Here is a 14,545-nt window from a genome sequence, read left to right on the forward strand (position 1 = left end):
ACGGCCAATGAGAGTAATACGAGTTCGACTTGAAAGTGTAAAAAGTGGGAGTAATCAGTGAGTGAGAAAAATTTTCCACGATTTTCCAGGTAAAACTTGAATAAAAGGAAAATCGAGGAAAATTCTACTCACGAACTAGCCCAAGTAACCACACTTTTTGCACTTTTGAGTTGAATTCAACTCAGTTACTAACCTACTCTCGCTAGTCGTGCAGGAGTCAACGCTGAAACTAGGAAAACTACGAAAGGAACCAATTTCACTCGATTCATTACAGATGCTAAAATATGTAAAGTGGCCGAAGGAAAGCGTTGTATTTTTCTTCTGCAAGTGAATCAGTCGACGAAGGAGTGCTAAAGTGACGATTGTTGTTTGCCAAATGTAGATTTTCCAGATCAAATTGTTGGAATCTATTTTTCGAGAACTTGAAAGCGTAATTCTCGAGTTACATATGCATCCAATCCTCTCTGACGCGTTTTCTGGAGTGGATTGAAAAACTCACAGCTTGAGTGGTGTTGAGTATGTATTTATGTAGAACTGCATGGCACTGTCAAGTTGGCAGTTACTCCAAGGAATTTTGAAGTTCTACATGCCAAATGCACCAACAATACTAAGAGCCAAAAGCGAAGGGCAGACTCATAAGTAAAGACTTGATACGCGGTAAAAGTGAAGTAACTCCTACACACTAATCCAGGTCTCCACTGGTCGGTATTTTATAACTATAGACTATTTGGTAAAAGTTTAAAAATCAGTGATAAAAATATTGTGAATTTTTACAGATGTTGTTCAGTTAACACTATTTAATGATAAAACATATTTAACTGTTCAAAAACCCGGTAATTTTTTTCCAACGTATGTGATATCAATTCAGTATGTATTGGGTGCAAAACAAGTAATCGATCGAGGGGGCGACCCCGGTGTAGTGGTTAGAATTCATACCACGCCAAAGTCACATGAACAAATCTCACCCCCAGAAAAGTCACGAATAACCCAAAAGCGTTAAAATGACTAAAAAAAAACTACAAGGGACAGCCCTATGAGGTTGTACGCAATGGTGACGTAGGACTACGTGGTCTGATATAATAAATCTTATTTGTTAACTGCAATTGAATAAACACCGTTTGGTGAGACCGGATGGAATTCAACTTTGAAATCTGTGTTAGGAAAATCGCTTTTCGCAGGCAATCGGTGATAATTTTAACTATCATAGCAACAAAAGTGACATTTTGAAAAATAATGAAGTCTTAATTTTAACAGATTCGTAGAAAAAAATCCTATCGATTGCCGTATTAAGAATAAAAATCCATCATCTCTTGATCAAAATCAGACCACTCTCATGCCGCGACTGACTTTGGTTTTTGAAATTGCACCCCCAATGTTGCCTTCAAGAGCATCGTATGTTAGATATAAACATAACTTGATAGAACTGGAATTAGGCGTAACTGCTTTTGTAAACAATGACTTCTCTAGATGATTTTTAAGAATTCAAGGCACGAACCCTGCAAACCAACAACCATTCAAGCAATTCGTGGCCTGAAAATGTTTACTTTCGAGAGTTTGAAAATTATGAAAAAAACGAAAGACGAGTGATCAGCATCAAATAGGCCAACTGGCGGTTCGGAGGAACCTGCTCCGAGTGGTTGAAATCGAGCCCATCAGAATGTCGAGATAAGCTGCTGAATCTTACTCGTGGATCCGCCGAACCAGAACGCACTGCCTGTTGCCTCATGGAAGCCCCAAAGCCTCTCAACCCAGTCGTGCTTGCTGGTTCCTGTCATCGTAGTCGTTCTGGCCCTGTGGTTGAGAATGGCGGCGGGGTCTTCCAAGCTCTCAATTCAGGTAAGTTACCGAATGATTGCAACAATTCTCCGCCTGATTTATTTACGAGTTTCAGCACCACATCTCGTATTCCCAATCAAGTTCCTGATACCAATCCTGGATGTTACGAACGAAGCCTTCAACACTGCTGTAATGACGTCTCAATACCTGTTGTTCAAGATGTTTTGCCTAAAACGCCTGCCAATGTTTTCGCTGCTCAGCTTTCGGAACCGGGACGCATCGATCTTAGCAGAACGGAAGCCCCTAATCCTGTCATCACAGTCGAGCCTAACCTGCCAGCGACCTTCAGCCGTCCCGGCCCTGTGTATGATTTTGGAGATGGGGTCTTCCAAACTGCCTGCGCAGGCAAGTACAATCACGTTTTGAACACTATCCGCACTGATAACCTTCATTATCACAGTACCATCACATCCAATGCAACACAGTCACCGACACCATGCCTTCCGGGACGCACAACGCAAAGTATTTTGGAAGCGTTCAAGCCCTCCTTCACAGTCGTGACCGTCCAGCCTGCGTTCAACAGCCGTCCCGGTCCTGTGATAGGATCTGGTGAGGGAGGCTTCCAGCTTGTGCAATCAGGCAATTCATCCATCGGTAGTCAACCATCGTCACTAGCCGAACAACGTACTTCTGCGCTTCAATCTGGATCACCTGGTGAACTGCTGATCTACTATCAAAACGTTCGTTGGTTACGTACGAAGATTGATGAATTTTTCCTGGCTGCTCTCGAGTGCAACTATGATGCTGTGGTGCTTGCCGAAACGTGGCTTGACGGTCGAATCAATTCATCGCAACTTTTCGGTAGCTTATTCACAGTATTTCGCAATGATCGTAGCCGTCTAAACAGCACTAAATCTCGTGGAGGTGGTGTACTCATAGCTGTTGCAAAGCGCTTAAATTGCTGTCTCGACCCTACACCGATCACTGCTTCGCTTGAGCAACTGTGGGTTAAGATCAAAACTACGAGCAGAACAGTTAGCGTAGGCGTTATTTACTTACCACCGGACCGAAAATCTGACCTAAACTGCATTGAAAACCACGTCAACTCAATTGGCGCAGTGTTATCTCGATTGGACAACAATGACTTGGCTCTGCTACTCGGTGATTACAATCAATCTGGCTTGATTTGGAATACAGACACGAACAATCAGCTGCCAACTGTTGATGTTCTTCGTTTAAGTATATCTGCATCATGTGGCACTCTACTTGATGGTTTCAACCTGCATGGCTTAGCGCAAATCAACACCGTTTTAAGTAGGAATGCTCGACTGCTTGACCTTGTACTGGCGAACGAGCTCGCTCTCCCGGAATGCTCGTTATCTGAAGCTGCAGATCCTTTGATAAGTCTTGATGCCGATCACCCCGCGTTGGAAACATCCATCAGCCTTCATGCTCCCATCAGCTTTGAACCCACCGAAGATGTGCTAGGTCTTGATTTCCGCAAAGCAGACTTTCTTGCACTGACTCATGCGCTTGAACAAGTCGATTGGCAAATGCTTGAGCAATCACCCAGCGTCGACGAGGCTGTCGAAAATTTCATTGGGATTGTCAACCGCTTAATCACTACTTGTGTACCATTACCAAGACCTCCTTTACAACCCGCTTCGTCAAACGCTCGACTCCGTCACCTCAAGCGACTGCGATCAGCAGCCCTTCGAAAATACTGTCAAACACCCACCCCTCTCACAAAACGATGGTTCTCTCGAGCTAGCAACAACTATCGGAAGTATAATCGGTTTCTCTACAAACGGTATACTAGGCGAATGCAGCACAACCTTCGCACCAACCCTAAATTGTTTTGGTCGTTTGTCAACACTAAGAGAAACGAAGTTGGCCTTCCTACGGAAATCTCTCTTGGAGATAGACATGCGCGCACTCCATTCGAGAAATGTAACCTTCTGGCAGAACGCTTCAGACACGCCTTCAACGACACAACTGCCTCAGCGGATCAAGTGAACGAGGCAACCAGAGATACGCCAAATGATGTGTTTCGTTTCGGCATCTTTGAGATATCCGAGGAGCTAGTGGAGTCTGCCATTAAAAAGATGAAACATTCGATTGCTGCTGGTCCTGATGGGATCCCCGCATGTATCCTGAAGAAATGTTCCTCCGCACTTACTAAGCCATTAACGAAGTTGTTCAACCTTTCACTGCAGCAAGGTGAATTCCCTAGGAGTTGGAAATCCTCCTTTATGTTCCCAGTATTCAAGAAAGGAGAAAAGCGCAAAATTGAAAACTATCGCGGAATCGCTTCACTCTGTGCCTGCTCTAAAGTGGTTGAAATAATCATTAATGACGCCCTATTTGCAAGCTGCTGTAGTTATATTTCTCCGGACCAGCATGGGTTCTACTCTAAGAGATCTGTCTCTACAAATCTAGCACCATTAGTATCCTCCTGTCTTCGGAATACGGAAGCAGGAGCACAAACAGATGTCGTCTATACGGATTTGAAGGCTGCTTTTGATCGAGTTGATCATGCTATCTTGCTAGCTAAACTGGATAAGCTTGGTGTGTCACAGGGCTTCATTCGTTGGTTCAATTCTTACTTGACAAATCGAGAGCTCTGCGTGAAAATCGGAGCAGCACAATCAAACTCTTTCACCAATACATCCGGTGTCCCTCAAGGCAGCAACTTAGGACCGCTGCTATTTTCAATCTTCATTAACGAGGTTGGATTGATTATTGCGGCTAGCTGTCTCTCTTTCTATGCAGATGATGTTAAGATTTATGTTGTAGTTCGAAGCCTTACTGACTGTTTACAGTTACAGCATATGATCGAAGGCTTTGAGGATTGGTGTTCCAGGAACTTCGTCACGCTGAGTATTAAAAAATGTAGCATCATCTCTTTTCATCACAAGCAGAAGCCAATCAAGTTCAACTATACAATCAACAATGAACCTTTGCAACGTGTGAGCAGTAGCCGCGATTTAGGAATTACGCTTGATCCTGGAATTACATTCATATATTGTATTTTGTATTGTGTATTGTGAAAAGATGTGGGGTTTTTACGCCATTTCGGCTTTCCCCCATCAAATTATCAAATTTCATTAAGACAACACAAAGTCAGATGAGAAATATTAAATAAATAAATAACTAAATTAAATTAAACTACCGTCGGATAGGAGAAGTCTTACCCTACCTGATGGTGGTGTTGATTTGCGTGGGCGAGCCTTGATTTTCAAGACATCATCGAAAGAAGTCATTGTTTAAAAAAGCTGTTACGCCCCAATTCCAGCTCTATCATGATATGATCTTGACAAATGTCCAAAACATACTCTTTTACCGTTTTGTCGTGATGGTTGAGTATGCTGAGCTATTAGGGTGTTGAACATAGATGAGGCTGATAAGCTGTATGTTGTTTGGAATGAGGGTGACGCGGTTGACATATATGGCCCACAGCGACTCACGAAGAGCTACTGATTCCGATCAATAGCGGTGCGGCTTCTTCCTCCTTCTATGGATACTCATGTGGGCTGCAGCTCGCTGCTTGCAGATAGCCTTTCGTTGTGTACTGGAGAACAATGTTCAACGCACGCGCCGAAAGCACTGTTGCTGATGCCGACGACTGGACACCACCACACACGGTGATTGGAACCGAATCCGATCAGCGGTTGAGGCTAGCCTTGATAGCTAGCTGCTTGTGGGGAGCTTTTCGTTGTGTACTGAAGAACACCACCACTCACCACGCGGTGATTAAATAAACACCGTTTGGTGAGACTGAACGGAATTCAACTTTGAAATCTGCGTTAGGGATATCGCTTTTAGCAGGCAATTGGTGATCATTTTAATAATTATAGCAACATTTGCACATTCGTGCAATTTTCTCTAGTGACATTTTGAAATTTCTGATCGATTGGGGCTAAAATTATTGTAATTGGTCTAGGGGCAGTTGAACTATTAACATTTGAAATCTTTCATTATTTTTTTCACAAAGTGTACCCCCATATAGAAATCACAAACGTAGTCCTACGTCAGAAGTAATTGATCGGGGAAACACTCCTATGAGTTAGGGCTTTTAATAAATAATGATTCAGGCGCAAGCTAACATTATCTTCTGTCGAACTGACCTGCGAGAGAGAGTCGATGAAGAGAATCGATCAATGTAGATTGGTGTATTTAAAAGGTGACGCTAGAAATTGTTTGATACAGGTGGAGCTTGTCGTAGACTGTTATTTTTCTTCATTGAGCAACATGTTTTTACTGATCGTTTCGGTTGTCGTTTTGTTGTGCTTAGTGGATATCTAACAACTAAAGAGACGGAATTGGATAAACGGGCGACATCTTATCCATTAGACAGGTCTTCTGCTTGATTGAAATCACTTTTCCTACACGAAACGAAAATTCATTATCTTATTCATGTGTTTCACTTATACATTTTTGCCAAAACATCAGCCTTATACATTCCATAAGACAAACCACATACGTCCTATAAGAACGCATAAACGGTATGTGTGACCATTTATACATTTTATTTGATACATGATCTTCATCAACTTTTTGCAAGGCATCTGCTTATTAGTTGACTTATACATTTTATGAATAATCAACAAAGGAAATTTGCCAAAATGTATAAGCGAATTTCTATCCGTGTATGACTTTGACAGATAATCAATTGTTCCAATTTTGACACGTCGTCTCTTTATAAATTCAACCTCTTTACTAACAACGAAAACAGTGGTTCCGGGTAGTCTTCTTCGTAAAAGGAAGGTATATGGCTCTTGCTTTGCCAAACAATGAACTTCTGCGGGAATTTCGACTTCCTTTTGATTTTACATTCTTCTGGGCACTCTTCTGATCAACCGAGGTATAAAATTCCTACCCAAGAATTTGATCGAAAACTGACAGGAGCGGATACACCGGGATTTTCATTTCGAGGATCGAATCGCGACGTGCTTGCACCGGTGAAGCCATGGTGTAAACAAATGAACTTATCCTGACTACCAATGTCTACTGTGATTCTATACACTCTTACTCAAAAAAGGCCTTAATAGCAGCGGTTTTAATGTGTCCGGATTTTTTCGTGTTCAACCTTTATTAGATGTGTTAATCCACATAATAATTTTTGGTTGCAAGCCCCAGTTCCGTCCAACGGTTTTGGAGCATAACCATAAAGCACAGGTTGCCTGGTTGCCTAGCATTTAGAATTACTCCTAAGTATTTTACCTGATCACTAAATTGAATTTCTGTTCCGCCAAGGTTAAGAGCTTTTAGGTGGAATTTCCTCTTTTTAGTAAAAGGAACAATTACGTCTTTTGACGGGGTAATTTTTAGACCGTCCTTCAAACATCAATATTGGGTAATCTTTAGAGCCTGTTGTATTCTTCCCGTCACTGTAATGCATCGAAATCTGGACTGTCAATAAATTCGGACACTTTTAAAACTTAAATATTATGGCCGACTATAGTTCAGCCATGTAAATTTTATGATAATCATAGTGTAATTTCTTTCACTGATTCAACATCCTCATGATAAAACCTGGTGTTAAGGTCATCTTTTTTTTTCTTTACAACGGCGCCGGTGGTGTAGTGGTAAGCGTGATTACCTCTCACCCCAACAGGCCTAGGTTCAATCCCAGTCGGCGCCGCCGGGATGTTCTGAGGCATAACATATCTGATCACGCCGTCCTTCGGAAGGGAAGTCAAACCGTTGGTCCCCGGTTCATGAGTTGATGGGTCGATAGGTAGGATCCAGGTGTGAGAGCTGCCTTCCTGGCACGTCGGTAGCATTGGTGCCCAGCACGGAAAACAAGATCGACGGAAAAAACAAACCAAAGGAAAAAAAAAGGTCATCTTTGTAAGCCGACCCAATAATTGCTGAAGGAGAACATGACCTTTCTATTTGCAAAAATGAAGTTTTAATCCCTAGTAGTCAAGACTTGATCGAACCTTCAACTTCTCGATATGGGCATTAGACTGATGCAAATTTTGACATTTTTGCTCCACAGTGCTCAAACGGTTCCAAATCGGGTCCTGATCAGCCTCCCAAAATTTGAACTCATTCGATAAGAAACTGACTTGGCACAAACCATTTGAAGTTTATATGGAAATTACTATAGGAAAACCAAATGTTTTGTTCATATCCATCTAACAATTTACCATATCGCTCTGCTTTAAAAAATGATAACTGAGCTCGTAGAAAATTTTCTCAGCTACAACTACAACTATCAATATAATGTAAGCATCAAACGTTATCAATAATTCAAGCCACTAATGTCTTACGATTATGCTCAATCAACTGTTCAGCAGGCAACATTGGTGTTTCTGGTGCTTGGAATAGACCACAAATATCATGGCTACTATGTCACACTGCAAAATACAGTGTTGCTCACAAAACAGCTGCTTGATCATGCCATAAGATTATCAATCTCTTAAACAATTAATAACTATTTTATTTGACGTTTGGCTCATTCTGCTAAGTTGGAGCTGAGAAAATTTTCCATCAGTATAGCTTTTGAATTTTTGAACAGTGCAATATGGAAAAAGGTAAGGAGACAATGAACAAAAAGTTTTGATTTCCCATAGTAATTTCCATATAAACTTCAAATGGTTTGTGCCAAGTCAGTTTCTTTGCAAATGAGTTCACATTTTGGGAGACTAATCAGGACCCAATTTGGAACCGTATGAGCACTGTGGACCGAAAATGTCAAAATTTGCATCAGTCTAATGGGCATGGCATATGTTAAGCCTGAGGCCCGTGAAATCTCACACTCTAGGGTTTGCCGATTTAAAAGCTTCTATTGCTGAGGCATAGAACTCGATGTCAAATGTTTGGACCCCTTTGCTTATTTTGATACCGTAAGGTTCCGGGACAAGTTTGTTAGCTCAAAAATTAGTTAATTTTTGGAATAAAAGTAAACATGGGGGTCCCAACATGTACAAAAATCAAGATACATGGCATCGCTGGTTGTATGTTACGTCACCGTTTTGAAAAGGTCATGTCTTTACGACATTTTCCACCAATTAGGTCCTCCAAGTTTTCTAAGCCTTCTTTTGACTCAGGCTACGTTCAAACGCTGTCATTGCGATTTAATGATGGAAGATAGTCGACCAAATCTATTTCATGAACTGCTAAAATACAGTGCTTCATTCGTTACTTACCCCATCCGATGGCGGCATACAATTTGAACCGTAAGTTATCGCCGGAAAATGTTTCCACAACCAACATGTACAGATAGAGTCCTGCAATGATAGGAAATAAAAGTTTCATTAGCTCCGTTAAAAGAAGAACAAAGCATCCCGCACAGATGGTAAGTAGGTGACCTTGATAACGCCACTGTCACTTCCATTCCCATATCAGTTCCAGAATGAACAAAGTGATATTGAGCACGAAGACAGAACGCAGCCATAGTCACCAGTCTGATGGAAAACGATTAAACGTGCTCAAGAGTCATTAGTTTCTGATTTCTGACCATCAAGGAGCGAGCGCGCGTCTTTGCGTGACGTTTTATGGCGGAAAGAGAGGGCGCACGGTGGGGGCTTGGATGGATAATGCGCTTCTCGCACATCGTAGTTTATCCATTTCGGTAGTGGAGGAGGAAGCGACAGTTTGAAGGTTTAATTATACCGCAATTAGTTTCCACAGCCACTGTATCGAACGACTGCCAGACCAGCTGCCCGTCTCGGATGGGATCAGGCAACTGCAAGAAGCTAGATGGCAGCCGCCGCTGGACGTTGATTGGGTGTGGAAAATGGAACACATCGTATCGGTAGGAAGGGTGAGTTGGTCTATTATGGACCCCGTATTAGCTATATCAAGAAGGCTGCCATCTTTGCCAGAATACAAGCGTGACAGATACAGTAGCGTTGCACTCGAGCGAAGGTGGAAGCAGTGAAAAGAAAATTTAGCAAATACACAAACCACTCTTTGCAGGTTGCAGTCTTTACTAACGAATTCGTTTGGAGCATTTACTTTTGAGCGGTAGATGGCACGATTGTTTCTGTCTCATAGCGGTCGGGAGAGTTTCCAGTCTTCTTGATATGTTGGCCTCGCATTGACACTAAATTCATGACTTTTAAATTGTTTGTTCAGCAATGTTTTTTTCCATTAGGTGCAAGTTTATTCTTTACCGAAGACAACAAATCAAGAAGACTGGCAACTCTTCCATTTTCTCATACGAACGCTATGAGACAGGTACAACCTCGTCATCTGCCGCTCAAATGTAAATGCTTCGAACGAATTTGATAGCAAAGATTGCATCCTCAGAAGACAGGTTTGTGTACAAACTTAATCTAGCTCGGTAAAATCTCCAAAAGCCGATTACCTCGGCATTCTCTTTTGCTGATATCTCTGCAAAATATCTGTTTGTTAGCTGACAGCTCAGCAAAATGTTATTTGTTAGCTGAGTCTCGGCAATTGCAGAATTACTCGGCTGTTGGAATCTCGGCGAAAATATTTAAGTGTGTATATGCTCATTTTTTTTCTATGCGTTGCTTCCACCTTCACTCAAGCGCAGCGCTATTGTATCTGTCGCTTGGATTCTGGCAAAGTTGCTAGTCTTCTTGATATGATGTCTTCGATTAAATGCAAATTTTGACTAATGTTTTTCATTAATCCTATGCAGATTTAGTTGAAAAAGGTGTTTTCCGATGGAAATTGCCGGAAAATCTCTCAAATTTTGATGAAAAATTGAATAAATCCAATAGAGGTCCACTAAGCGTTAATGGTCCATAAATGACAAACCTACCTTAGGTAGCTAGTAAAGCAACTCGAAAGAAGTAAGACGGAAAAAAAGACAGCCAGTATCGTGTGGTTGCACCATTAGACGCTAGATCGGTATCAATTTTCATTAGAGTCGACAGCAGCTTCCGGATTCTAGCTACCATGCAAGCAAGCAAGCAATGAGTGCATGCGAAACGGGAATTGCCGTCGAATGGAGTTAGAGGAAATGGAATATGCAGATGTGAAACATAATTGCTTGTAAAAATGTGGACCCGAAAGCTGAGTTGGGTTGGCATTTTGGTGAATTGCAGTCTTTGCCGATTAGAGGGGTTTTCCATTTTCATGAATTCACTGAAGATGATAATGTGAATAACCATTTGATTTGATTGCTCCTAAAAGTATGTTTTATAAGGCTCGTTGGACATCCAATGAAGCGCCAATCTTTCCACCGATAGACGACCGTTTGCTCACGAAACGATAATCAATATCACTTTTCCTTAGATCTTTCCTAATCCGGATTATGATCCCCCATCGATTGAAGTCGGTGCTTTCTACGAGTTGGTTTTGTTGGTCACGTCACGATTGCCACAACCACACCGGAGAGCGAAGTGGAGAACAAACTTTCTCAGCCGCAGCAGCAGAGCAGAGCCGTTCCAGGCCAAATAAAAAAAAAAAAGATTTTCAAACTCGACCTTCTTCGATTTGTATGAAACTTTGCGTAATTGTTAGTTTTGGTCAAACATTCACATTTGAGTTGATATTCGGCCATTTTGAATTTCGCCAACAAGTTTAAAGTGGCGTATTTGAAAGGGGAATTAACGTACTCTCGTCACTTGTTTGTTTAAATTTATTTGTTGCATGCTGCTCTAACCATTCCAATCTATAGAATGGATCAAAACCAAGGAATCAAGAATATCTCCAAATGACAAAATGACAAGCGATCAACGAACCGAATGATAACGCTATGTTAGGAGGGGAAAGCAGAGCCTAAATTTATGAAGAGACGACATGTCAAAATTGGAACAATCGATTGTCTGTCAATGTCATAGGAAAAGTCATTCCAATCGAGCAGAAGACCTGTCAAATGGATAAGATGTCGTCTCTTTATAAATTCAGGCTCTTTAGCAATAATGATATAATCTTCTTCCTTTTTTTCATGACTCGAGGCGGTAGAAGGAAACGAGCAAATTGTTGGCTAGCTGCTTCCCAAAGTAAAGCCGAAGATGATACACGTGTGTTAATGGAATTTTTTTTGTTATGTCTTTTCTCGATTCAGAGAAAGCTATGTCCTCATCCGTGTATATTGCAACAAAGCAGGCAAGCAATATATCATTATCCTTCTACCACTCCGATCGAGCTATGTTACAGAGCGAGTTTGTCATGGTAGTCGTAGCAACCGATTTGGTTGCTTTATGTGTTTGGATTCGCTGATCAAAACTAATTAAAAACGTTTGTGACAATAGCAATCTCTTTTTCTTTGGCAACCTTTCCATTTAAACTGCGTGTTAAGGAGCTGTTCTATTATCGGCAACTCGAAATCAGCCACATTTTAGAGTATGTACACACTTAGAAAAATTCATGTAAATTTATGTGCACTGAGACTGACATAACTTAAAACCGTACTACGGAATTTCGGGTTTATAAAAACTAAACTACGAACTACACACGTCGATGGTTCAAACAATAATGTCTTTATTAAATCATGTCGAACACCTAGCTACCTTTGCCTGTTCCCTAAAAGAGCTGACCTAGCACCTAGCAACGACGATGGTCTTCCAGTCACGTAGTCCGTCGTGGTGCCGATACTCGATCCGTCCATGTGGCTGTTGCCGCGTGGTGATAATGCTGACTTTGCTGTCTCGGTGCAGGTGCCCGTTGGTGCTGCCGGTGCCGGTGACTTGTTAAGTGTTGACGCTGGGTTGACTCCGTTGTTAACTCATATACGAGCGTCAATTTTGACATAGTAACGAACCTTTCAGTCTCAGAGCACTTAATTTTACATGACATATTTGTTTACGTCTCATCCTTTATGTCAAAGACGGATTCCGTCACGTGTAAATTTAAGTATTTCTAAGTGTGTATGATTCATTGCGTGAAAAACCTGGCGAAGTTGTAAAAATCACATAAAATAGAAGCTGAAAGACTAAGAAATCGTTTGAATACATTCAGCGAAGTGTTGTGGTGATAAAATACAGAGAAATTGACGTTTAAATTTAGGTTACCGAAAACAGTCATTGCGTACCGAAGCTGTCATTTACCCTATTTTTCAGCAAATCATAGCTCAAGAACGTCCAATCAAAATGACGGCTGCGTAAATGGTAAATTTTATGAGTAATTATAGGCATATTATTTAAAAAAAGAAATCAAAATACACTGTACAAAAAATGGGCCTCTTCAATATTTTTTTAATATAGAGGAATTTACGTATTCTCGGCAATCTAAGCAGCGACCATTTTTCTATAGCCTTTTTCTCTCAGGAACGCACACATATGCAGTGTTGGTTTGTTTACAATATTTTGCTGTCAGCTGCTCTAACAATTTCAGTCGAAATAATTGTCAAAAACTGTTTTGAAACGCTTTTACAAAGCTTCAAACTTCTCTAGTGAGAGCGACTATTATGGGCAACACCTTTTTATTCGGCAACCTTTCTATTTGAGCTGCGTGTTAAACAGCTGTGTTTTCATCGGCAGCTTGAAATCAGCAGCATTTTGTAGTGCGTGTGTTTTCTTTTCAAGAAAACTCGGCTAGATTGCTTTTTTTCAGTGGTAAAAATACAATCAAATTGAATCTGAAAACTTAAAGAATCGTTTGAATGCATTCAGCGAAGTGTTCTCATAAGAAAATCTTGTGAAATTAGCGTTTCAATTTGGGTTTCCGAAAATAGTCTGTCATGCCGAAGCCGTCATTTTTCCTATTTGATTTAAAACCTTCTGAAAAATTATATCTTCTGTGAATTTTTCAAGTTAGACACTTGAAAATCTACAAACTTTTAAAAAAATAAAAAAAAATATATCAAATACGCCATTTTAACTAATTTTTTTGCGAGTTTCAAACGGCTGAATTGTATCTTGAAACTTTGAATGATTGACCAAAACAAATAAATTACGCATGGTGTAATTAAAATCGGAGAATATCGCGTCGGATCGATTCGTCACAAGGCGTTGGAAGGCCATATTTTTCACCAATAACTAGTAACATGTAAAATGCACCCTAAAATCAATAATTAACTCAATAATTAGCCTAATAATTGACAGGCAGATGTGGCAACATTTAAGTTGAATCCTCAATAACAAAATGTGGTGGAACTATGATTAAGTAAAATTGCATGGACCCATTTGACAACTCCTGGAACATGGAATTAAAGCCATTAATATTTGAAGCTGACGTATATTGGAATGGATGAATGACGTAATGGATCCTAAAGAATGATTCTGAATGATTATCAGGTCAAAGGATAGTTCAAAACTACCACTCTTTGTGTTTGAGTTCAAATAAATGGAATTTTCAAGAATTTTAAATTTCATATTTTCTATCTCCCATAGTCAGCTTTAAATATTCATGGCATCACTTCTATGTTCCAGAGATTGTCAAATGGGTTTTTGAGAATGGTAATCAGCTCAACGGATTCTTCAAAACTACCGCCCTTTGCGTTTGAGTCGAAAGAAACGGAATTTTCTTGAAAATTTTAAATTTAATATTTTTTATCTCAGCTTAAAATATGTGTGCCATCAATTCCATATTCCAGGAATTGTCAAATGGGTCCTTAGGAAGGATCCTCAGTGATGAGGTCAGAACAAATCACAAGTTTTTCTTTTGTCACTCGATGTTTATATAATAAATCTTATTTGTTAACTGCAGCAGGAGCTTGTGTTTTGTTTCTCGATTTTCGATTCTCTCTGTTTCTTTTCTTTAGTATGACGCACTTGACATAGATGGCCCACAGCGACTCACAAGAAGCTACTGATTCCGATCAATAGCGGTGCGGTTTCTTCCTCCTTCTATGGATGCTCATGTGGGCTGCAGCTCGCTGCTTACAGGTAGCCTTTCGTTG

At 40.6% G+C, this 14,545-nt stretch overlaps 1 protein-coding gene across 2 annotated transcripts in view; it reads right to left on the reverse strand.

The window, feature by feature from the left end:
* Dh44-R1 (Diuretic hormone 44 receptor 1) overlaps nt 1-14,545 on the reverse strand; it is a 145,024-nt gene that overhangs the window by 99,080 nt on the left and 31,399 nt on the right. For both annotated transcript variants that reach the window (XR_010518425.1, XM_065233161.1), the window contains exon 5: nt 8,934-9,014. Coding sequence is in view for 1 of the 2 variants with exons in the window: in XM_065233161.1 (XP_065089233.1) it covers nt 8,934-9,014 (81 nt within the window). In the remaining variant the exon portion in view is untranslated. The remainder of the gene's footprint in view (nt 1-8,933; nt 9,015-14,545) is intronic.

The sequence above is a fragment of the Ochlerotatus camptorhynchus genome, unplaced genomic scaffold, assembly GCF_037179485.1.
Source record: "Ochlerotatus camptorhynchus isolate MF236.1 unplaced genomic scaffold, CSIRO-AGI_Acam_v1.1 ptg000391l, whole genome shotgun sequence".
In the NCBI taxonomy this organism is placed as follows: Eukaryota; Metazoa; Arthropoda; class Insecta; order Diptera; family Culicidae; genus Ochlerotatus; species Ochlerotatus camptorhynchus.